The following is a 27,001-nucleotide window of genomic DNA, read 5'->3' on the forward strand; positions in this document are numbered from 1 at the left end:
CGGAATGCAATGACTTGAGTAATAACTACATCAACACAAGTGGTAGAAGAGTTACAGATATTGCAGACACAACAAATGCATCCACAGAATTACACCACTCATTAATGGCAGTGTCCCTCACCTCAATCCAGTCTATTGGCACTCAAAGTTTTTTGACTCTGTCCTATCTCAGATTATCATATCTACAGTTTTTCAATACTTTCACTTTTGAATTATGAAGAATTTAAGTAACTTTCCCAATTCAATTACTGGGCCAAGATTAGAACTCATCTCTTGCATTTCAGTCCATTTCCCCTTTTCCTGATTATTTATCTTATGATTCTATATTAGTGAAATGTATAAGGTAATAATTAACTTAGGAAGCATGCTCTTAACCACAAAATCTGTTTAAATCCAGTGTTTAAATATTTGTTGCAAATATTTTCAAAAATATTTAAGTAAGGTATCGTTTCATTGTTACTTTGGTTTTTCTATTGCTGAACAGTTCTGGTCCCTGGAAAAATCATCTTATACTAGTTAGGGAAAAAGATTATCCTGGGATGCTTCTGACCTAACCAGGAAAAGAACCTGCTGGAATTACACATGGAATGGGCTCTTATGAGGTCTCTGTCATGTTTAGGAGTCTAGGGAGGTTCACGTATGATCCGCGAGTCTTGATTTCTCATTAGACTTCAGAAATATTGTTTCAATAGAGTATTTCTAAGACTGGAAGACTCTTTATGTTACTAGTCTAATGCTATGTAGGCACCCATCTATACACTGTTCAATTTCATATGATTCTTAACTCAGATTATAACATATTATTTTGTTTGTAGGTGGCTATAAGTATGTTCTAATCATCATCACAATGAAAAAGGAATATTTTACTAGAAAATAAAAGTCTCTGTTGGAATGTAATATGCCAGAATCCTTAGTTAAAAGAAACTACTTTGAATTCAAGCTCACTTGGCCATAGTAGGTCTTGAATATAGTTACTATACTTTGATAGTGCTTTAGTTTATTGTATTTGCCAAATGTAGTTTCTCAAAAGTGGACATAGTACAATTATTTCCACATTTCAATATCAAATGACAGTTGATCAGCAACAGTAAAGAATGATATGTGCCATAGAAAAAACTAAATATTTCTTCAGAAAACAAAAGGAGATTAAGTTGATTTATGCTATGACTAAGATATAACTTACTTATAAACACTTGGATAATTCTGAAGGGTTGGTTGTATCATTTCATGATGTAATAATTATCATTAAAATGGTCCCAAAACATAGTGGTCGTTGCTGGCAGGTAAAAATGATACATTATATCAAATTAGACAATGTCACTGCAGTTGTAAAGGCATCAGCTTAGCTCCTTTGAGTTATGCCAGATAGGTAACAATATTGCTAAGATTTGTGGATAATTTTGTTAAGAGTGAATCATTAGTAAAAACAGGTGATTGCCAATATGTTATAAAATTGAATTCAGGCTTTAGAAAATAAATTATTTGAGACTGTCGAGAAGGAACCAAGGTGAAACATGAACAAACTGTAACCAGCAGACTACATTTAGACTGTGTACTGAATTTTGGAAAATTTTGAAAAATACATAAAATTTCAGAATTGACTATTATAAATATTTGATTATATTTATTTAAAACACTTTAAAAATAAAAGAAATAAAAATAGAACCTTGCAAAATTGAAGATCCATTTTTTTCCCTCTCCTCAGTAGTATTCTCCAACTCCACTCCCTGCCCTGTCCCCACCCAAACCCTCCACCCAAGGCAACTGCCGTCAGGGTGTGATAGTTAAAAAAGAAAACTTTACTTAAATATGTATCTATTAATAAAATATAGTAAGCTTTGTGTAGTTTTAACTTTACTTTTATGGTATCGTGCTATACATATCATACAGCTTGATATTTTCACTTACTGTCATATTTTGAGATGCATCTGTGTTAAAAAACATTGAATTAGTTTATTCCTTTTAACTACTTTATAGTGTTTTGTGGTATGAATACATTTAATTTATTTTTTTCCTGATCACAGTGTACATAGGTTGTTTCCTCTCCCAGAGAAAGTAAATGTATTTTTAAAGAAAGACCAAAAATAAATGCCATGATAATCTAAGAATTTAATTCCATAATTATACAGAATATATCTCTAGATTTATATATTTATTTCTCTAAAAATGTATATGAATTATACAATGTTTAAATATCAGAACTATCTACAGATAGAAATATATTAGTAATAGTTCTTTTTTTTCCCTTTTTCTCATTGTCAGATACCACAGGTTGAAGTGTATTTTTTTGTGGAACTATATGAAGCTACTGCTGGAGCAGCAATAAACAACAGCGCCAGATTTGCACAAATTAAAATCTTAGAAAGTGACGAATCTCAAAGCCTTGTGTATTTTTCTGTGGGTTCTCGGCTGGCAGTGGCTCACAAGAAGGCCACTTTAATCAGTCTGCAGGTGGCCAGAGATTCTGGGACAGGACTAATGATGTCTGTTAACTTTAGTACCCAGGTAAGCATGGAATATATATTCATACACGTTACGGTTTTCTTCTTTAACTACAGCAAGAGTAATGACATAGGGAATAATTGATACATTATTTTCTGAGGATAACATCGTAATTCACTTTTTATTCATTACATTAAGCTTTATCCTTGAAACAGCTCAGCTTTTCACTCATCAATAACAGATCATGTTTTAAAACGACAGACTTTTCTTTTTTCTCTCTTTTGACAAGATTGATTATACAGTGCAAACTATCTTACATAAATCTGTTTTATAAAATCTCTGGGGAGTTAAAATTTCTTCAGAATGTAACTGTTGAAGGCCAGAAGCAGAAAGTGAGGATCTTGTTATGTTTTGTTTCCAAACGGTTGAAAATTTTCTTTTTCAGCACTTCCAACACTAGCTGATCTTTACACTTCTTCAAATCCATGTGTTCACAAAGCCTCACTGCCACTTTTTTTCACATACATCCTCTTAGGTGACATCAGATAAAAGACAGGGAGGCTATCTGGGGACTCAGAAGATCAATGCTGCATAACACTAAGTCACCAGACCGTGGGCTTGGCCCCAACAATACCATATACCTTTCAGCCTTATTTTTTGCTTTTGTTTTAGCAGTGAAACTCTAATATAGTAAAGCAAAAGTGTGTCTCTACTCTGCTTGAAGCATGATTGTTAGGATCATAGCTGACCCACCTTAGTCCTCTCTTTGTTCCCCTTACTTTATATAACTTCAGGAAACCCACTATTTGAAAACTACCATTCTGTACAGCTCTTCTATTTCCAATGTTTCAAGATTCCAAACCAGATGACTCCTTGGGCCTTAAGATTTCACAGTTTCATTAAAAGTTCTCTTTAGTACCTGCTTGGTTGTGTCATCATTGGGTGGCTCAAACAAACAGGACATTCCGTGCATAAAACAGAACATATGTGTGGCCAGTATGTTGTAGCAGTTACATGAGTCAAGATGAGAGAATAGGCCTCAAGCTGTGGATATTAAGCTGTTCTGGAAGTTTGCCAGGCAGTAAAACTTATCTTTATGACAGAGTCCACAGCTCAGCAAACAAAAAGAAAACTCCCTATTATATGAGACCCTAGAAATAAAGTCTATTCTAAATAGCGCAAAGAGAATTATGTTGATTTACAGTAGGAAGACTTGAGTATTTTTTACTGGAGTATTTAAGATAGAAGATAAATTATAGAAGTCTGTTTCATTCTTCCTCTTCTCCCATAAAATGTATATCGTTATAACTTACTACTTTTGAGAATGGAAGAAGGGGGACTGGAGATGAAAAACCAGATGATAAAAAAGATTTGAGGCACATCTTAAGCGAGTTTATGTGCTCAGTCCGATGAAAGGGGAATTGAAGTTGCCAAAAGAAGAATCTGAAGGCCAGCAACTCTATCATATTTATTTATATCTTTTCTAGATTCTTCATAAGTGATTCTTTGCAAAATGCATGCTATCACTAGTGTATAACTCATAAAGGGCACTTATTTATGGAACAATATATTTTTAGGAATTTCCAGTTTTCCCTACTGTAATGGTTAATTTTATATGTCAACTTGACTGGACCACAGAGTACCCATGTATCTGGTCAAACATTATTCTGAGTGTTTCTGTGAGGGTTATTTTTTGGAATGAGATTGGCATGTAAATCAGTAGACTGAGTAAAGCAGATTGCCTTCATAATGTGGGTGAGCCTCATTCAATCAGTCAAAGTCCTGAATAGAACAAAAAGCCTGGCCCTCCCTTAAGCAAGATAGAATTTTTCCTGTCTGATAGGCTTTGAATTGGAATAGTGGCTTTTTCCCGTCTCTTGACTCAAAATGGAACATTGGCTTTTCCTGGGTCTCAAGCCTGCTGGCCTTCGCACTGGAACTACACCATTGGTTCTCCCAGTTCTCAGGCCATAAGGCTTGAACTGGAACTAAACCATTGACCTCCTTTGGTCTCCAGCCTGTGAAATCATCCTGCAGATCTTGAGACTTCTCAGCCTGCATAACTGCATGATCTAATTTCTTATAATATATATATATATATCTCTCTCTATATATATATACACACACACACACATATGTATATATACATATATATATACATATATACACACACACACAAACATAAATACTCACACACACACCCTATTCTGATCCTGACCAATAAACATACTACCCTGCGATTGTAGGCTTAGTAGAGAATGTTTGTGTCAGTGCATTAATACCAGTTTTTTTATTTCTTGATTTTTGTAGGTACATAGTAGGTGTATATATTAATGGGATACATGAGATATTTTGATACAGGCATACAATGCATAATCACATCAGGATAAATGGGGTATCCACCACCTCAAGCATTTATTCTTTCTTTTTGTTACAGACAATTCAATTACACTTTTTTAGTTATTTTTAAATGTACAATAAATTATTGTTGACTATAGTCGTGCTGTTGTGCTATCAAATACTAGATTTTATTCATTCTATCTGACTATTTTTTGTACTCATTAACCATTCTAACTTCCCTCAACCCCCTCTGCCCCACCGCCGCCACCTTCTCAGCCTTTGGTAACCATCATTCTACTCCCTATCTTCATGAGTTCAATTGTTTCAATTTGTAGTTCCCACAAATAAGTGAGAACATTTAATGTTTGTGTTTCTCTGCGTGGCCTATTTCACTTAAGATAATAACCTCCAGTTCTATCCATGTTGTTGCAAATTACAGGATCTCCTTCTTTTTAATTGCTTAATAGTACTGCATTGTGTATATGTAGCACATTTTCAATATCCATTCATCTGTTGATGGACACTTTGGTTGGTTCCTAATCTTGACTGTGGTGAATAGTGTTGCAACAAACATGAGAGTGCAGGTATCTCTTTGATACACTTTCTTTTCTTTTGGGTATATCCCTAGGATTTCCTTTCTTTTGGTTATATACCTAGGAGTGGAATTACTGGATTATATGGTAGCTCTATTTTTAGTGTTTTGAGGAATCTCCAAACTTCTCCATAGTGGTTGTACTAATTTACATTCCTACCAACAGTGTATGAGGGTTCCATTTTCTCCACCTTCTCACTAGCATTCATTATTGCCTTTCTTTTGCATAAAAGCCATTTAACTGGGGTGAGATTATATCTCATTGTAGTTTTGATTTGCATTTCTCTCATGATCAGTGATGTTGAGCACCTTTTCTTATCCCTACTTGCCCTTTGTATGTCTTCTTTTGAGAAATGTCTATTCACATCTTTTGCCCATTTTTAAATTGGATTATTACATTTTTACTTATAGAGTTCTTTGAGCTCCTTATATATTCTAGTTATTAATCCCTTGTCACAGATGGGTAGTTTGCAGATATCTTCTCCTATTCTATGGGTTGTCTCTTCACTTTGTTGATTGTTTCTTTGGTTGTGCAGAAACTTTTTAATTTGATGTGATTCCCTTTGTCCATTTTTGCTTTGGTTGTGGGATAAAAAAAATCTGCCACTCCAATGTCCTAGAGAGTTTCCTTCAACGTTTTCTTGTAGAAGTTTCCTAGCTTGAGATCTTAATAAGTCTTTAATCCATTTTTATTTTGATATGATTTTCTGTATATGGTGAGAGATAGGGATCTAATTTCATTCCTCTGCATATGGATACCCACATTTCCTGGAACCATTTATTGAAGAGACTGCCCTTTTTCCAATGTACATTCTTGTCACCTTTGTGGAAAATGAGTTCACTGTAGAAGTACGGATTTGTTTCTGGGTTCTATTCCATTCTGTTCCATTGGTCTGTATGTCTGCTTTTATGCCAGTACCATGCTGTTTTGGTTACTGTCACTCTCTAGTATGATTTGAAATCAGGTAATGTGATTCTTCCAGTTTTGTTCTTCTTGCTCAGTATAGCTTTGGCTATTCTGAGTCTTTTGTAGTTCCATTTAATATTATTTTTCCTGTTTCTGTGAAGAATGTCATTGGCATTTTGATAAGGATTGTGTCGAATCTGTAGATTGCTTTGGGTAGTATGAACATGTTAACAATACTGATTCTTCCAATCCATGAACATTAAATATCTGCATTTTTGTGCCTTCTTCAATTTCTTGCATTCAATGTTTTTCACAGATTTGTTTTGGTTTTTGAGATAGGGGTCTTGATCTTTTGCCCAGGCTGGGGTGCTGTGGTGTGATCATGGTTTACTACAGCCTCGACCTCCTAGGCTCAAGCAATGCTCCCACCTCAGCCTCTCAAGTAGCCGTGACTACAAGTACACACCACCACACCTGGCTAATTTTTGTAGTTTTTGTAGAAATGGGATTTTACCATGATACTCAGGCTGGTCTCAAACTCCTGGGCTCAAGCAATCCACCAACTTCAGCTACCCAAAGTGCTGGGATTATAGGCATGAGCCACCATGCCTAGCTAGTTTTATAGTTTTCATTGCAGAGATCTTTCACTTGTTTGGCTAAGTTAATTCTCAGGTATTTTATTTTACTTGTGGCTATTGTAAATGGGATTTTAAAAAATATTTTCCATATGGTTCACTGTTGGCATATAGAAATGCTACTGATTTTTGTATGTTGATTTTAAATACTGCAACTTTACTAAATTTGTTTATCAATTGTAATTTTTTTTGTTGAAGTCTAGTTTTTTCAAAATACAAAATCATATCATCTGCAAACCAGGATAATTTGTCTTTTTCCTTTCCAATTTGGATGGACTTTATATCATTCTCTTGTCTGATTGCCATTAAAATAATTGTCATTATTTTAAAATGACATTACAGATTGCATAAACATACAAGTGAACTAACAAACAAGCAAAGAGAAAACTAATAAAAATTTGACACCTAAATTTTGTACCCCACTTTTTAACTTTTTGTTGTTTCTATTTATATCTTATTATACTATGTCTAGAAAAGTTGTTGTAGTTATTATTTTCTATCCGTTCATTGTTTAGTCTTTCTACTCAAGAAATGAGTAGGTTACACACCAAAATTACAGTGTTGTAGTATTCTGTAATTTTCTGTGTCCTTGCTATTAACCATGAGTTTTGTACATTCAGATGATTTATTATTGCTTATTAACATCTTTTTCTTTTAGGTTGAAGAACTTCCGTTAGCATTTCTTGTAGGATAGGACTGGTATTGATAAAATCTCTCAGCTTTGTTTGTCTGGGAAAGTCTTTCTCCTTCATGTTTGAAGGATATTTTCGCTTGATATACTACTCTGGGATAAAAGTTTCTTCCACACTTACTAAACATGTCATGCTACACTCTCCTGGCCTGTAAGGTTTCCACTGAAAAGTTTGCTACCAGATGTATTAGGGCTCCACTCTATGTTATTTGTTTCATTTTACTTGCTGCTTTTAGGATTCTTTTTTTTTAAATCCTTGACCTTTGGGAGTTTGATTATGAAATGCCTTGAAGTAGCCTTCCTTGGATTAAATCTGCTTGGTATTCTGTAACCTTCTTGTACTTGAATACTGATATCTTTCTGTACGTTTGGGAAGTTCTCTATTATTAACCCTTTGAATAAACTTTCTCCTTCTATCTCTCTCTTTACATCCCCTTTAAGGCCAATACCTCTTGGAGTTGGTCTTTGAATGATATTTATAGATCTTCTATGCATGTTTCATTCTTTTTTATTCTTTTTTCTTTTGTTTCCTCTGCCTATTTTCTTCTTTCTTTCTTTCTTTCTTTCTTTCTTTCTCTCTCTCTCTCTCTCTCTCTTTCTTTCCTCCAATCCATGAACGTGAAATACCTGCATTTTGTGTCTTCTTCAATTGTTTTGCGATGTCATGTTTTCCTGTATGGTCTTGATGCTTGTGGATATTTGTCAATATCTGGGCATTGAAGACTTAGATATTTATGGTAGTCTTCACAATCTGGGCTTATTTTTACCCATCCTTCTTGGGAAGTTTTTCCAGATGTTTGAAGAGGCTTGGTGCTGTGATCTAAATTTTTGGTTATTGCAGCCATATCTGCATTAGGGGGCACCCCAAGCCCAGTAATGCTGTTGCTCTTGCAGATTACTAGAAGTACTGCATTGGTGGTCTTGGATAAGATCTGGGAAAATTCCCTGGATTACCAGGAAGAGACTATTGTTCTCTTCCCTTACTTTCTCCTAAACAAAAGGAGCGTCTCTGTCTGTGCTGAACTTCCTGGAGCTGCCAGAGGGTTGATTCAAGGACTCTTGTGGTCATTGCCACTGGGATTGTGCTAGATCAGATCTGAAACTAGCACAGCACTAGGGGTCTCACCCAAGGCCCATGGTGACCACTGCATAACATATATCATAGTCTAACTAATAAAAATTAAAGGCAAGAAAAATATTGAAAGAACTGAGAAAGAAAGGTACCTTATCTTTAGGGCAAAAGCAATCGGAATGACAGGAGATTTCTCATGGAAAACCATGGGTCCCAGGTGGAAATGGCACACTATTTTTCAAGTGCTGAAAGAAAAGACCCTCCAGCCCTAAATTCTATATCCAGTGAACATATCTTTCACAAGTGAAGGGGAAATTAAGATATTCCCAGATGAAGGAAAAACTAAGAATTTGTTGCACACAGACCTACCCTGAAAGAATGGCTAAAGAAAGATCTTTAAACAGAAAAGGAATGATAAAAAGGAAAGAACTTTGGAACATCAGGAAGGAAGAAAGAACATAATAAACAAAAGTAGATTTCACCAGAAAGGATGTACAGATGAAGAATAAGCATATAAAATGATGTTCAACACCATTAGCTATTAGCAAAATGAAACCACAATGGGATATCACTAGATGCCTACCAGAATGGCTAAAATAATATCCATGACAATACCAAATGCTGGTGAGAATTCACAGAGACTGGATCACTTATTCATTGCTGATGGGATGCAAAATGGTAAGCCACTCTGGAAAACAGTTTAGAAGTTTCTTCAAGAATTAAACATGAACTACCTTATGACTCAGGAGTTGCAGTCCTGGGCATTTATTCCTGATAAATGAAAACTTATGTTTACACAAAAACTTGCACATGAACATTTATAGTAGCTTATTAATAATAGCCCCAAAGTAGAAACAATTCAGGTGTCCTTCAATGGGTGAATGGTTAAACTGTGGTATATCCATGCATGGAACACTACTCACTAATAATAAGAAACAAACTATTGATACACATAACAACCTGATCTCCATATAATCATGCTAAGTAAAAAAAGCTGATACCAAAAGATTATATACTCTATGATTCCATTTCTATACTATTGTTGAAATTACAAAATTATAGGAATGGGAAAGAAATTGGTGGTTGCCAGAGATTAAGGAGGGAATGGGCTGGGGTGACGCGAGTGTAGCTATAGAAGTTAACATGCAGAATTCTTGTGGGGATGAAAATGTTCTGTGTCTTGACTGTATCAATGACAAAATCCTGATTGTAATGTTATACTACAGTTATGCAAGATGTTACTAATGAAGGAGTTTGGGTAAAGGGTGTAGGAAATCTCCTTTATTATTTCTTATAACTGCATGTAAATCTACAATTATGTCAGAATAAAAGTTTAAACAATTGGAAATGACAGTTTCACCTCTCTGGTATTATTTTATTTTCCTGTTGCTGAATTGCCCTTGTGTTGTTCTCTAAGTGCTAGGCATATTACTAGAAGACAGAGACATACAATTCTCTTTTCTGGTAGCTGGCATGGATGAGAAAATAATTATGGATCAAGTTGTTATTCTGTTATGATATTATTTTCATTTTACTTTAAATAGATTAATGCAATTAAAACAGTCATTGTAACATAGATACCCTTTGGTAGGCCAGCATTTCCATGTACGTAAGTACTGTAGCCTTAGCATCTGTTCTCTTATATCTAAGTTTGTGATATAAAGTTAAGAAGGAATTTCTGGTCCTTCCTATTTGAGACAATGAAGACATCTATTATTCTAGTTATCTTTCATTTAAATAGACCTATAGCTAAAAACGCATTTGAAACTCATTCCAAATACTTTCTTTTAGATATGTGTGCTAGCTGAAAGCACACAAGTTCAAGAAAGACCATGTGTTTTCCTTCTTATTTTCACATTGCCTATTCCATTCAAAGACTATTTCTATATTGATTTTCTTTCTTTCTTTTTTTTTTTTTTTGAGTTGGAGTCTCGCCCTGTTGCCCAGGCTTGAGTGCAATGGTGCAATCTTGGCTCACTGCAACCTCTGCCTCCTGGGTTCAAGCTATACTCCCGGCTCAGCCTCCCGAGTAGCTGGGATTACAGGCACCCACCATCATGACCGGCTAATTTTTGTATTTTTGTAGAGGTGACATTTCACCATGTTGGCCAGGCTGGTCTTGAACTCCTGACCTCAAGTGATCCACCTTCCTCGGCCTCCCCATTGTCACTTTTAAATTGCATAGTGCTTCTTTGTGTTTATCATATGTATTTTATAAACACAAGAACATTTTGACTGTTTCATTTCCTTTAAATATTTGAACTATGAAATAAATCCTGCCAAAAAACAGCAGGCCAAATGTGTACATACAGTTTATGGTAATCAAATCACCACCACCTTGTTTCAGAAATTCAACTTCATCAGAATTTTATTATAAAACTTTCCATTATGAACCCCTCTGATGCCATCTTGCTTTTTCCTTGGCTATCCCCACCTTGCAGATAATTTCTATCTTGAATTTTATGTTAAATTATTCATATGCTTTTTAAGTAGTTTTATTCTTATATATTATTTGGGTTTACCTGTTTTGGAAATTGTGCAAATGAAATTAATCCAATTGTATTGTTCTATGGTCCTTGTTTTGTTCAATCATATGTTTTTGAACTATCCATGCTGATGTGTGTAGTTGAAATCCTTTCATTTTAACTGTTATATAGTATTCCAGGGAATATTTTAATGTATCCATTCTAAAGCCATTAGATTTTTGAGTTATTTCCTTCAGTAAGGCTTTTTATTTTATCGTTACACAGCAGATGCTCTTAAAAAGCATTCATTGATTTTTTTTTCATTTTTCGACACAATCAATCACTTCCTCCTTCCTGGAGAATGCTCTTCTTTGGGCTTTTGTAATACCACACCTTCCTGCTCTTAATGCTCACCTCACTTGGAGCTCCTTCCTGTTGCCTATGTTGGTTCTTCCTAGCCAGTAAATGTTGGGATCCACCAAGAATCAATCTCCAGGCTAGACTATATAGAACTGTTTGTTAAATATCATCTGTACACTGAGGACTTCCACATTTTTATCACTAACCTCATCACCTCTCCTGATCCAGACCCATGTATCTGATTGCTCTTACTTGATGTCATCACTTGAATGTCTAAGAGGCATCTCAGACTTACTATGTGTAGCAGATAACTCTTGATTTGTCCCTTAACGATATTTTCCCCAGTTTTTCACCATTCATTATCCATTTACCCATTCATCTAGGCAAGCAGCTAGGAGTTACCTTCACTTCTCCTCTTCCTTCCACCCAATATCAAATTCATCAGAAAGTTCTATTGACTCTAAGCTGGGCGTGGTGGTGCAAGCCTGTAGTCCCAGCTACTTAGGAGAATCTCTTAAGCCCAAGAGTTGGATACCAGCCTTGTTGATATAGCAAGACCCTCATCTCGAAAAAAAACCCAAAATAAAACAAACAAAAAAGTCCTGTTGACTCTACATTCAAATATATTTCTAGTCTGAGTACTTCTACTCATGTGTATTTCTAGTCTGAGTATTTCTATTCATGTGACCCTATTTATTCTACCACTGTTTCTTGCATGAACGAATGCAAAAACCTCCATGCTCATCCCCTACTATATCCTAATATACACAGTAGCCAGAACACTCATGAATAATGTTAAATAAAATGCGTCACTCTCTTGCTTGAATCCTCTAGGGTCTTCCTGCCACATTTTCAATAATGAACCTACATGCCTACATGATCTGACTCCTATCCACCTCTCTGTTTTTTGTTTTTGTTTTTGTTTTTGTTTTTGTTTTGTTTTGAGATGGAGTCTCACTCTATTGCCCAGGCTGGAGTGCAGTGGCATAATCTCAGCTCACTGCAATGTCTGCCTCCTGGATTCAAGCGATTCTCCTGCTGCAGTCTCCCCAGTAGTTGGAATTACAGGCGCTTGCCACCATGCCCAGCTAATTTTTTGTATTTTTAGTAGAGTTGGGGTTTCACCGTGTTAGCCAGGATGGTCTTCATCTCCTAACCTTGTGATCCGCCCACCTCAGCCTCCCAAAGTGCTGGGTTTACAGGTGTGAGTCACCACACCCAGCCTCCACCTCTCTTATATCAGCATCCAGCACTGTCCTTCTCCTAGTCACATTGGCCTTAGGTTCTTCCTTGAACAGACTAAGATGGTTCCCATCTCCAGTGCCTTTGTAATTATTCTTTCTGCCTAGAATATTTCCCGAGATCCTTATGTAGCCTATTCATTTATTTCCCTGCAGTCTCTGTTCAAATATCACAAGAGCTTCTATGTCCAGTTTTATAAAAAATGGTAACCTTACCATCACCCTGCATTCCCTTACCTACTTTTATTTTTCTTCATAGAACTTGTCTTCAGGTAAAAATCTATCATTAATTCCACAACCCTTGTACAACCTGTATCCTCTGCTAGAATAGTAGGTTCTATGAGTGCAGGTATTCTGCTGTTCAAATCTACATCCATTGTATGTCACTTGGCTTGTACTAGGAGTTTAATAGTTCTTGGCTCAGTAGTAAATAAATGCACATTCCTTTGATTCTTCCTTGACTAAAGTGTTCATGCTTCACGTTCCAAAACACTTTTTCCAAGAAAATTTTTCAATAACCATAATTTGAAGAAGAGCAGAGGTATATATGTCCAGGACCCTACTCCTTAGGATATTTCCATATTTGAGTGTAAACATGAAACCAATTTCTTCTACTTCCTCTTTCCTCCCCTCTGCCTTCTCTCTACTCTCCCCAGCCTGCCCCCCCAAATTTCTATGTGACAGTGAAAATATAAATATTCCTCCTTTTCCTGCATACTTATATTTTACCACATGTGTTATTTGAAGCACGATTTTCAGTCACAGTTGGAGAAATGGAGGCAAGAGTGACATTTCTGGTCTAATTTGCTTCCTTGGTCCATTTGAAGGCATCTCTTTCCTAATCTCATCACTGTATATTATGTATTTATCTCTCTAATTTATCTTAGAAGATTATGAAAAGTATAAAACCCCATATTTAGGTAGTACTGTCATCATCATTGCCCTTCAGTTTGTTTAAGAGAAATTGAATTTGTTTAAGAAACAAGAATTTGTTTAGGACAAGATCAGAGGTGTCATAGATTCACTTAAATGGTGTTGTTTAATTTCTAGGAGTTGAGGAGTGCTGAAACAATTGGTCGTACCATCATATCTCCAGCTATTTCTGGGAAGGATTTTGTGATAACTGAAGGCACATTGGTCTTTGAACCTGGCCAGAGAAGCACTGTATTGGATGTCATCCTAACGCCAGAGACAGGATCTTTAAATTCATTTCCTAAACGCTTCCAGATTGTCCTTTTTGACCCAAAAGGTGGTGCCCGAATTGATAAAGTGTATGGGACTGCCAACATCACTCTTGTCTCAGATGCAGATTCACAGGCCATTTGGGGGCTTGCAGATCAGCTACATCAGCCTGTGAATGATGATATTCTCAACAGAGTGCTCCATACCATCAGCATGAAAGTGGCCACAGAAAACACAGATGAACAACTCAGTGCTATGATGCATTTAATAGAAAAGGTAAGTTCTTGTGAATATTAGTAATTTGTTTAGTGAAATTTTGTAAATTTAAAAACCCAAGTAAAACCAAAATCCCATTCTCTTTTAACATTGGTTATTATGAAATTATGATAAAGTTAGATTTCTGAACATAGGAATAGAATGCATCATATCTGACACTGTCCTCTTGCTTGGATATGACTGATGCCTCTTTGGAAATCTCAGTCTTAGGCTTGGAGAATGACCTAGTGCAGTAGTAAAGACAGCCTAGTGCATGAAAAGAAGGTTCCAGAGGTTGGAAGCTATAGGCAGTTGGCAGCTCTCCAGAAACTGGCCAATTAACTTTGTAGTTTGAGCCTCAGTTTTTTTAGTCCATTAAGAAAAAGGACTTGAACTAGATTATCTACATAGTCCTTCCAGTTTAAATGCCATGGAATAGAAATTATCACCCTCTGCTTGTTCTTTAGTCCTCACGGGCGCTGAAAACTTTCACAGAAAAGAAAAATTAAGAAATGACTAGATAATTTCAGACATTCCATTTGGTATATACTTGTACAAAACAGATTTTATTTTAAACCTATTTACTTACACCTCTGCAAATGATGGAATTAAATGGAGATCTGAGAGCCTAAGAATATAAATTTTGAAAGATATCTATAAAGTTATTACTTAAAAAAAGCCTCCTTTGGAGGTTTACTTTGGGCTTTCTTATCAAGATATTTCTTATCAATTTATTTATATACAAGAACTGAATGTTTTGAGTACATACACATGAATGTATAATTACTACATCTCTTGCATAGTGACCTTTAAATACTTTAGATGTTTACAATGGGGTTTTAGATAGTCGTGCATACTTTCCATCCAGTGGTAACTCTTAAAATACAATGCTTGAAGAATAGAAAAGAAAATTATAAAGTACAGAGGTAAAAAGAGCAGGCCATGGCAAACATCTTATAAAGCAAAGGGAAGCGATTGCTATTCCATGCAGAGAAAATTCTGCAGTAAAAACTCACTCCACAAAATATTATTACTTGAATTTTCTAATGGCCCAATGGCATAGGACAATGCCAAGTTGTTTTTGGCCAGCGAAAGAGAAAGAATATCCAGTAATTACATTTTAGGGAAGAAAACAGGACCTCACTTCATATGATTTAGGAAAAATATATGGAAATTCTGCTACTTTTTGTTCTCAGTAAGTTATGTGTGTTAACCAAGTTATTATTGGTTAAGAATCAACACTTATTTCAGTAGAGTTGTCAGATAGTACATCTTGATTGTTAGTTTCATGAATAATACAATGGAATTATAAAAGTAGCTCCTATGGGAAAATGTAATCAACTTTTTTTGAGTAACCATTAGCAAACAGTACAATTTTCTCATATATGAAGATACTTAAATAAATAACCTGGGAATAGTTGGAGGAATAAAATATATTTTAAATGTTATAAAAATATTGTAATATTGTAAAATATTGCCTATAATCCCAGCACTTTGGGAGGCGGAGGCAGGTGGATCACTTGAGGTCAGGAGTTCAAGACCACCCTGGCCAACATGTGAAACCCTGTCTCTACTAAAAATACAAAAATTAGCCGGGCATGGTGGCACATGCCTGTAGTCCCAGCTATTCGGGAGGCTGAGGCAGGAGAATCACTTGAACCCGGGAGGTGGAGGTTGCAGTGAGCCGAGATGGTGCCACTGCTCTCCAGCCTGGGCAACACAACAAGACTCCATCTCAAAAAAAAAATTGTAAAATCAAGTAGAAAACATCATTTGAATTCTTAAAAGACAATGACTAGTATTTTATTTCAGCTGAAGCCTTGTTTGCTCTGGTTATTTTCAAATCAAGTTATTGTCACTACTTTTTTAAAAATAGTATGATACAGTATATTGTACTCTCAAATTCCTTTTTTATATGTACATCAATACTGAAATCTGTTGATTTAACTGACTTATTTAATAATTATAGAAATATATATTACATATGTACATACAGAAAATATATAAAGCAAACAAAAATTCTACTAACATAGACTTCAATAAATGGAAATTCATACCTTGTTCTGCAATAAGAAGATTCAATATATGGACACAACAGTTTTCTGTAAATTAACCTATTAATGCATTGTAATTCCTATCAATATATCATTAGGTTGTTTTGGGGTTATTTTTACATTGATAAAATGATACTAAAGTTTACCTGAAAGTGTAAACATGTGAAAATGGGCAGAACTTTCCTGAAAAAGAAGAAAAAGGAGAGGGACCTTGTCCTAGCAGATATGAAAACATATTTGAAATATGATGTTACTGTGATTAAAGGGGCACTGGTGCAGACATAAACATTCACATCAATGGAATAGAACAAAAAGTTCAAAAACTGAAGCATAGATGAAAATTTTTTATGTGATAAAGGTGCTATTTAAAAATCAATGGGTCAAAAATATTATTCAGCAAATAGTGTTGAGATAGCTGATGTAACCATTTGAAAGCAAAATAGAGCTGAACCTTATCCTAAATTCTACCCCAAATAAATTCTAGACAGATCAAATATTTCAGTGTAAAACTGAAACCATGAAAGTAGCAGAAAACGTGGATCAGTCATTTCATCGTTTTAGTTTAGAATGGGGAAGATCTTTCTAAAGCCTCAGACAAAACCCAGAAGCCGCAAAGGAAATGACTGATAACTTGACCACATACAGTTTAAATAAAATTTCTCTTAGCATACACCAAAGCAAAGTGAAAACACAACTGATGAGTGTGGGGAACATTTTTGCAAATACACATGTGATGAGAATGTTTATTTCAGCATTACTTATAACAATAAAACTGGGAAAAACGATAGCCATTATGAGGGGCCTGACTAAATGAATGCATAAAATGTATTTAAAAACGCAAGAAATACATATTTTATATTTTAAACATAGCAATAATAATGAGAATAATAAAACAAGCACTGAAAATGTAGATTATCACATAAAGATAAGTTTCAAAACTTACCAAATAAAAATAAGGAATGCTCAGTTAAGTTTGAATTTCAGATAAACAACAAATACATTTTTTAGTATAAGTATATTGCAGATACTTATTTGGGACATATTTATACCAAAAAGTTATTGTTGCCTGTCTAAAATTCAAATAAGGTCATTTGTACTTTACCTGGCAAACCATTCATATATGCCATATGAAATTATATACACTCTTAAATAACCTCAAATTAAAAAGGACAGAATAGAACTTCCAAGTACTGGAAGGTACTTCATTCTATAAGATCTTATATTTTAAGTGAAATTGTTTTATATTTTCAAATTTTATTTTCCCCCGCATTCTAAGTTCTTTGAAACAAAATCAATTATATACAATGTATTTCTTTTAAAAGATCTCAATAAATCTTAGGTAATATTATTATACATGCTAGAAGTGGCAGAAGTATTATACTAAAAAAGAGCATCAGCTTTAAATGCCTCACTATAAAGACTTTCTGTATGAAATCCAGCTGTGGGTTCAGGCAGATTTTTGCTATGACAGAATATTCTATCCCCTGATTTTCCCGGGCATAGTGAAATAAAAAATATTTTAAAAGCTCTTAGTCGTCTTAATAGCAAGAACAGTCTAAAACCCCCCTGAATCTGATATGCTAACTTTGAATTTCGTCAGGTTTTGATTTTGTGGTTATCAAAGCTTGGCAAAGCCCATCAGGAGGTGTTGACTCTAATTTTTTGTTCTGAAACACTTGAAAGAGGAATAATTAGTTCTGTAGAAGTCTGATAGACTATCCCCTACCTCCAAAGGCCTCTGTCTTTGTCTTATATCCTGACAACTTTTTAAGTTTTTCCATGGTTGATTCAGGTCTTCTACTTGTTCATAAGGCAATTTCAGTAATGTTGGGAGTTCTTTTGTTGTTTGTGTAAACTGGCCTTGTGGAGCCAGCCTATTTCTTTTCATCATATACTTTTTAATAATAGATACCTTATATTTCAAGAATTAGTTTTTACACTTGATTTATTTTGTAATCATACTAACAAAGATTTTGAATTAACTCTATTTTACTGGCTGGTTTTGCATTTCATGCTCGAGGTAATTTTGACTGACTTGTCTGTGAACTGAATCAGTTCAGGTGGTTGCTTTTGGACAAGCAAGTGGGGAATGTTGCCAGGCAGTGTAGGGCGGCTGTCAGGAGCACCTCTTAGGCTTCATGGTCACCAATTGTGTGCGAACACAATTGTGTGCAAACAAAAAGGACAAGTTAGTCATCCTCCTTCTGCCTTAGTTTCCCTAACTGGAGGCAAAACAAAGACAATAGGACCTTCCTCACAGGTTGTTGTGAAGATTAGTTGCTAGAAAGTGCTGAAAACTACAAAGTCCCTGTACTAACTGAGTGTTATAGAAATGGCCTTTTTGTTTCAGTTTTGTGTGCTTTACTAAAAGAAACTTTCTATTTTTTTTCGAATATGAATGAAAGTGTGGGTAGCCATAGAATCCCTGGATCACAGCCTTTAATTCTTACAATTCTGAACATATTGCTTTGCTGACTTCTGACGTTTCATTTTTAGAAAAGTTGGAAGTTAAACTAAATTTTTGTTTTTCTGTTGGTAATATTTTTCCTATCTGGTTTCTGGTATGATTTTTTTTTTACTCTTGAAATAATATTTTTTAAAATCACCCAGATATATCTGGTGTTGTCTCTTTTTCTAATTTTCCCTAGTATAAAAGCAATCTCTACATTTTTAGACAAGAATATTTCTTCAGCATATTAAGGAGCTGTGTTATTTTTTGCCTCTGCCTGCTCTTTCATATATACAATTGTATCTTAGGGATTTGTCAAGATTTGTCCTACTAGCCTGTTATCTTTTCTCTGAGTTCTGGGAGATTTTCTTGAGCTTGTTTCCATTTATCATATTCAGTTTGCTTGTTTCAGTGTCCAGTGGTTGTGCTCCGTCTCCATTTGTAATTTTTGCATTGCTAAATTTTTATTCTGTGTCTTTTATATTTCCCTGTGGGTTATTCTCCACTCTGCCTTACTATCTGGGAGATGACTAGTCTTATAAATGCCAATCTTGGGCTCTGCCGTGAGCTTGGAACTGTACTAGATTACAAAGTCATAAAAAAAAATGAGGAACATGATCCACTTTCACAATGAGCTTGAAACAGATAAATTATTTCAAGGTTGTCATAAGTTCACTGACAAAGTTACATGCAAATTACAAAGAGAGTGATAATGTAGGTTGGTAGATGGGGCGTAGTGTAAGAATCATAGAAAAAGTGATGACTTTTAGAGTTTGAGGAAGTAATAGGCACTTATCAGAAGGTAATGGAGTAAGTGGCTTCACACCGATGCTCAAACAATAAAGATGTGGTCCCCCGTCATTCTGGATTTTTCCTCCTTTTTTCCCCTGTCTCTCAAAAAAACAAATAACCCACTTTTTTTTTTTAGTAGGAAGGGTCATACTTATTGAAAAAGGCAAAAGTGACAGGAGCTCTTGACTAATCTTGAAAAGGATTTTCTCATTTGGTGCTTTAAATATTTAGTGATTGTGGTAGCTTCTGTTTACTGAAAAAAAAAATTTGCCACTATTATAAACAAATATTCTTGAGATATTTATTTCCTTGTTTGTTGGTCAGAAGAATAAGAATCCCTGGGGTAGATGTAAAAGTGAGACTAATTTTAACTCATGATGTTAATTATTGTAGTTAAAATTAAATAATCTGTGCAGGCATTTAGGACTTTATCTAATGATTAAGTAGAAAATATTTTGGTGGTTATGCCTTTTCTTTATAGATGATTATTTATGCCTTTTCAACTGCAAATATATATATTTGAAATATAATTTTGATACCAATTTCTCTTAAATTTTCATAGGTTTATCCTTAATAATGTTAATAACTATTAATAAGGAACACACACACACACATATATAGCATATAATTTAAGAAATTTCTTTTTATAGATATATTTTTATACTTAGATTCTTTTTCCAGATAACTACTGAAGGAAAAAATCAAGCTTTCAGTGTTGCCAGCCGAACTCTTTTCTATGAGATTCTTTGTTCTCTTATTAACCCAAAGCGCAAGGACACTAGGGGATTCAGTCACTTTACTGAAGTGACTGAGAATTTTGCCTTTTCTCTGCTGACTAATGTTACTTGCGGCTCTCCTGGTGAAAAGTAAGTATCTTTTAATATATTAGCAGTACCTTTTATGCATTTTTTTTCACTGTTGACAAAGCAATATGTAATGCAAAATGACATTTAGATGATGTAACGAAGAACGATACAGTCAATGCATTGTACCTCTTGGGCAGTTGAAGTTAATTATTTGAAGGAAACATAGCAGGTACATCAAAAAAATAAATGTATACTGTCAACAATATATTCCACTTATTTTGAAGTGTTTTTTGAAAGTAACAAAAGCTTTACTGTTTAACTTTTAGTTATTTAATGAGTGAAAGATACATTCTGAATAGAAAAAAAAAAGAGAGATTACAGCCTTTAGGAGTGTTTTGATGTGCTATTAATTGTGCTTTCCCCAATCACAAACAATTGTGATTGTTTTGTCCATTTGGAGACAACTCCCAGACTGTTGTTGAACTTCAGGCTAGTTGTCGGAAAGCTAGCAAGAAGAAAATGAAAAAATAAAATGTGGCTCATGTTCATTATTAACTACATAATTAATTTTATAACTATATGTTAACATACCTGTATACTATAGGTACTATACTAATTACCTCTATATTAACTATATATATATTTTTAGACGGAGTTTCGCTCTTGTCACCCAGGCTGGAGCGCAATGGCGGGGTCTTGGCTCACTTCAACCTCCGCCTCCTAGGCTTGGGTGATTCTCTCACCTCAGCCTCTCTAATAGCTGGGACCCAGAGGCGTGCACCATCACACCTGACTAATTTTTGTATTTTTTGTAGAGATAGAATTTCACCATGTTGCTCAGGCTGGTCTTGAACTCCTGGGCTCAAGCAATCCACCTGTTTTGGCTTCCCAAAATGCTGGGATTACAAGCATGAGCCACTGTGCCCAGCCCAATGTTAGTTACTAGGTCACAAGACATACGGAGTTCAAAGAGATAGTCAATCCAGATAGAAAAAAGTTCTAAGAGAGAACAAGGGATAAAATAATAATAATACAAATGATATTAATTATACCTCTGCTATAGTCCTGACATTGATTTAAATTGAACAATATCGATTGCCTTTGTTAATAGGTAAAAACAGTATAATGAAATTTCCATGTGGTTCAACCTAATCCTTGCTAAAAGTTGTGCTATTATTTTGTCCTTACAGAGATCATTTTAAGTAGCTATTCAGGATTTGAGTGAGGGCTTTTAGTACCCCTATTTACAGATGTAGACACTAAGGCTAGAAATCTTACACAGCTTGCCAAGAGTCACACAATTAGTTCATGGAGAGGCCTGGACTCAACCCCAGACTTACTTGAGTCTACAGCCCCTGCTGGACACCTGTGGTCAGAATAGATTGTAACCACCTACTTCATAGCAAAATCTGCCCCCTCCAGCCCCATGGCTCTGAAGTGCCCTAGACATTATCCCAGATCAGTGCTAGGGTGTGACTTGAGGTAAAGGTACAGAATCAACATATCCCTATACTCTACTCTTCCTTTAATTTTGATGAGTGAGTCCTGGAAATTGAGATTTTCTTAATGTGCAAAATCAGAAAAGCCTCATGTGGGGCTTTTGAAAGGATTCTCCAATCCTCACCGCTGCTCCTAAATGTCCATATGAGTCCAATGATTAATAGTTCAGCTCCTTAGTGCCTCTTATAAATGTCTCTAATGCTGTATTCAGAAACCTCTGAAATGGATCATTTATTTGCTTCAAGTAAGTTTGCACTCACTGAGGCCACAGTATGCATTTGTGTGTGTGTGTAGTCAAGAATACCTGTTATTGTTTTCCCCTGTTGAACTATGTTCAACTATTTTGTTCAATGAAATCAAGCAGTTCATAGCTTTGCAATCCCCACAATCTCATTCATCTTTTCCATTTTCCCCATATCTCTATAAGATCACCAGCATGTTAAAATCACCAGGTTGTCTTAGATGTGAACCATCTACCTTGCTGTGCATATTGAGTCCCATATCTGTGCCTTCAAAGGCCCAGTGAGAACTCAAGAGCTTATAAGATGCACAAAAAGAGTGGCCTTTTCTGTTTTGTTGACTGCTGTATTCCTCGGGCCTAGAATAGTGTCTGGTATGTGGTAGATTTTCAATAGTTACAATAAAATGAGGGAGTAGAATGAGTAAATGAATCAACATGTTTTCTGCCATATACTTCCACTAAATAGACTTACCTTTCCTTTTGAGTTGTCTAGGAAGAGGAAACAGCATGTACAATGGCAGTCAGGCAAGAATTAGCATGGTATGTTTGGGGAGCTCATCAGTTTTTTAAAGATTGAACATGGAGTGAGCTAGGTAGGGTGTGTGTGTGTGAGAGAGAGAGAGAGGGAGAGAGAAAGAGAGAGAGAGAATGAATCTGACTTTGGATTTTAGAGACATTATATCGAGAAGAGTGTTAAAGTTTAGAGAATAGGGCAAATAAAGAAATAGGAAAACCACATAGGGGATTACTGTTCAGGTAAAAGAAAATGAGGACTGAAATTAAGGCAGGGACATGGAAGAGTGTTACCTTGAAAATAATTAGGTGGTAGAATTAATATGAAGATGACAAATTGAACACAGAAAATAAGAGAGAGGTCAAGACTAGTTTGTTTACTCAGGAAGCCCTAAAGATGCCGAACATTCTGATATGCATTATTTATACATTGTCTTGAGCAATATCAAGGGTGTCTGCTGAGAGTTAAGCATTTGGGGAGTGAGCAAGGATATTGAGGAGAATGACGGAATCTAGAACAATCACTTGGAAGCCAAGTAAAAATAATGCCAAGTGGCACTGAGGGTCCAACTGAGGTTGGTCACTGTGAATTTGCAGTGATGCCAATCTACATGTCAATGTGGGAGTTTTCCCCCTCATATCAACTTAGGTATAAAGCAGACTGTGGGATCGATCAAGGTGAGTGCATTTGAGGGACATAGGTGTCATAGGATAAGGTGTCAGGGAAATTATGGTTATCAGCAAATAGGAGGTGTCAGGAATTTGTTATGCTTGCATCAAGGTTAGGAAGAGTCACTGCATGCAGTGATGTTCTTAGTTTGCCAAGATAACAGAGTCCCTGACTGGACTGTCCCTAACTGGACTGACTCTCAGTAGATGACAAAGAGTGGGAGGGAAAAGGGATGTGGAGTCACATGTATGAGGTTCACTGGTCTCTTCCACATTGTATCTGGTCAGGGTGTCTGCAGCGACACCTTTTAGGCTGAGAGTCACCACTGAAGATATGGTAACTTCAGATTAAAAGATGAGATTTTGACAAGTTATGGTGGAGGTGGAGGTATGTAAGGTCCATACAAATTGAGGTGTTTCAATAGGAGACATGGACAAAGGACCTAGAGCCCCAGGTGAATAAATGGATTCAATTCAGATATTTGAAGGCACCAATTCAAATAGGGTAGCTGAGGTTACAGAGATTTTTTTAGAGGATGTATCACTACAGGAAAAAGTTGACCCTTACTCTTTCTTTTCCTGACTCAGTTTAAAATTCTGTGCTCCATTTCCTACGTCTAGGGTCTTGACAAGATATCATGTAAATCTGTGATGTAGTTATACATGCTCTACATCTATTGTGACATATATAACTTTTAACATTTAATGCATAAATCTTACCCCAATATTCTAATATTCTCTCAACTTTTCCAGGCAGGTTTAAGATCTGATTTATCTATGTGTCTCCTGATTGTTTGCAAACGTGATGGGTCAGCCAACAGGATGCATCTGATTCTCTGGGGGACTGGTTACAAATATAAATTCCTAGAACCCCTAATCCCCTCCCTCAGTAGGGATTCTGATTTAGTAAATCTGCGATGTAATCTAGAAATCTGTACTTTAAAACAAACTTCCAAGTAATTTCAATGCACACTGAGGTTTAGAAGCAATTTCACTGAGCCCAGGCTCTTATTATGCCTAGTAGATCTTCAAAACAGATTTGTTAAGTGAAAAAAGATCACTGTTCAGTGCTGTTTCTCTTGTCAGTCAAATAAGATTATATTAGCCAGGCTCTGGTGGATTAGAAAGGCATGAGGTAAACTCTTTTTTTTTTTTTTTTTTTTTTTTTGAGACGGAGTCTCGCTCTCTCACCCAGGCTGGAGTGCAGTGGCGCGATCTCGGCTCACTGCAAGCTCCGCCTCCCAGGTTCACGCCATTCTCCTACCTCAGCCTCTCCGAGTAGCTGGGACTACAGGCGCCCACCACCACGCCTGGCTAATTTTTTGTATTTTTAGTAGAGACGGGGTTTCACCGTGGTCTCGATCTCCTGACCTCGTGATCCGCCTGCCTCGGCCTCCCAAAGTGCTGGGATTACAAGCGTGAGCCACCGCGCCCGGCCTGGCGTGAGGTAAACTCTTGTTGAAAACATGGGCCTAGATATATAAAGTTTATGATGTTCTTAAATAAAGCGAAGGGCTTTAGCTCAGTGGGGGGACATGCTTTTCTCAACCTATTCGAGCAATGCTGATGTGACTAACATAGAAAAGCACACTTTTAAAGACACAGATTTCATCTTTATAGCCACAGATTTCATCTTGATATCCATAAAACAGTTTTCAAAAACCTATGTTTTAGGTCACTAGGAGGATCAAGCAAGAGGATGCAGAAAATTCTGTGCAAAAAATCATGACAATTATCCACAAAAGAACTGAAGGCACATTCTATCTACTGCTTCTGGGTTTGTTGTGTGATTGTTATACATAAAGAATAGAATCCAAGTGTAATGCACTTTAACAAATGTAAGTGGATATATGTATTCAAATACATGCCATTTTTACGGACCCTTTGCTTTTCTGTTGTAGAAGCAAAACCATCCTTGATAGTTGCCCATATTTGTCAATATTGGCTCTTCACTGGTATCCTCAGCAAATCAATGGACACAAATTTGAAGGAAAGGAAGGAGATTACATTCGAATTCCAGAGAGGCTACTGGATGTCCAGGATGCAGAAATAATGGCTGGGAAAAGTATATGTAAATTAATCCAGTTTACAGAGTATAGCAGCCAACAGTGGTTTATAAGTGGAAACAATCTTCCTACCCTGAAAAATAAGGTAATCTTTCATTTAAAACACTTATGTGGTTGGAATCTGATTTATTTCTTTAGCAGGCACACTTGGAATGCATTTGTTTGATCACAGTTTTGATAAGTGCTACACATGGTGAACTAATATGAAATGTGTTCCATCTTTATGAACTATTTGTAGAAAGTTTAGTTTCTAAATGAGTTGGAAATATTTCCTTCATGTTTTGAGTAAAATACATATTACATGTGTGGGGAAAGTAAAAAATATATAGCTTTAACTAATATACTATTACGTACTTAACTTTTAATGAAGTCATCCAGTTAGAGTCAAAGTGAGTGTTGTCAGCTGAAGACTGCTGAATGGCTAAGGCGGGGTAGAAAGGGCACAATGGAAAACCAATCGGATGTCCTGCATGCATAAGTAAGCTAATACTAACAGTGAGAGAAAACAAGTGACTGTAGCTACTAGAAAAATGAAGTCAAGTTCAGGGTAAGAGACTCAGTCATTACACCAATTGTAAAACATCATTATATGTTCTATTGTTTTTAACATTCTAGGTATTATCTTTGAGTGTGAAAGGTCAGAGTTCACAACTCCTGACTAATGACAATGAGGTTCTCTACAGGATTTATGCTGCTGAGCCTAGAATTATTCCTCAGACATCTCTGTGTCTCCTTTGGAATCACGCTGCTGCAAGGTACTTATTAATAAGTTAAAAAAATCAGAATTTGGTCCTTCCCCATTTTGGTACCAGTGAGCTTAATGTTTTGTACTGAGCATAGATGGTGGCCCCAGATGACATTAGACTGGAAAATAACCTCCACAATAAATAAGAGGAAGCAGCATAGGAAATGGTCTAGTATTGTTCTGATGGCAAATGCAGCCCAGCATTTCAATATGTGGGTAGCACATTATTTACTTCTTCATTTTTACTACTTTCATGGGATGTAGCATGAGTTTTGCTCAGTTCTGATAACCTTGAAGTTACTAATAAATTTATTGGGCAAGAAAGAAATTCCTTCTTTTACCCTTTCCATCTGGGCTTGTGGTTCTGGAAGCTGATGCCTTGTGTTTAAGAGGAATCAGCAGGAATTTATAATTCTAGTCCACATGGCTTGGAGTACATTTTGAGATTAAATCCATGGACACAAATGGGAAGGAAAGAATCATTCTTTCTTTGAATCTCCTCGGCCTCAAGCCTCAAGTTTCTGAGCACTTACAGTCACTAGGAGCTCAGTCAATGCTGCAGGATCAGGCAGTGCTGGCCTATAAGGGTCTAGGGTTCCTGTCAGCCACTTGATTTTGTTTATTACTGAATTTCAGCCACGCAAACCAAAATTCTAAATAGGTTTAATATAATAGCTTAGTTTGGTAACCAACTTTCCTCAAAAACACTGAAATTTCTGCTTTCTTTCTCTTAAAAAAATTCCACTTGAAATTTCTTCCTAGGTTTAAAACAGATCTTAAACCTAATAAATAGATACTCTAAAATCTTCAATATATAATTAATAATGAATGTTTCAAGCTGCATCTGGAGTGTAGGTAAGGAAGTTTTAGGTCCTTAAAAAGGTAAAGAAATTAAGACGCATTTTAAGGGAAGAGGCTCAAGCGATAGTCTGAGGAAGGCTCAGAAGGCTTGGCATCAGATGCAATGTTTGCTAAAATCATGAC

The 27,001-nt window shown here is 35.8% G+C and overlaps 1 protein-coding gene across 1 annotated transcript in view; it reads left to right on the plus strand.

Annotated features, from left to right (window-relative positions):
• The window catches only part of ADGRV1 (adhesion G protein-coupled receptor V1), a 602,359-nt gene that overhangs the window by 265,872 nt on the left and 309,486 nt on the right, over nucleotides 1–27,001 (plus strand). The window contains exons 77-81 of the mRNA XM_003261601.2: nucleotides 2,263–2,505; nucleotides 13,796–14,203; nucleotides 20,159–20,343; nucleotides 25,108–25,357; nucleotides 25,888–26,027. Of these exons, the coding sequence (XP_003261649.2) occupies nucleotides 2,263–2,505; nucleotides 13,796–14,203; nucleotides 20,159–20,343; nucleotides 25,108–25,357; nucleotides 25,888–26,027 (1,226 nt within the window). The remainder of the gene's footprint in view (nucleotides 1–2,262; nucleotides 2,506–13,795; nucleotides 14,204–20,158; nucleotides 20,344–25,107; nucleotides 25,358–25,887; nucleotides 26,028–27,001) is intronic.

This window comes from Nomascus leucogenys, chromosome 2, assembly GCF_006542625.1.
Source record: "Nomascus leucogenys isolate Asia chromosome 2, Asia_NLE_v1, whole genome shotgun sequence".
NCBI classification, from domain to species: domain Eukaryota; kingdom Metazoa; phylum Chordata; class Mammalia; order Primates; family Hylobatidae; genus Nomascus; species Nomascus leucogenys.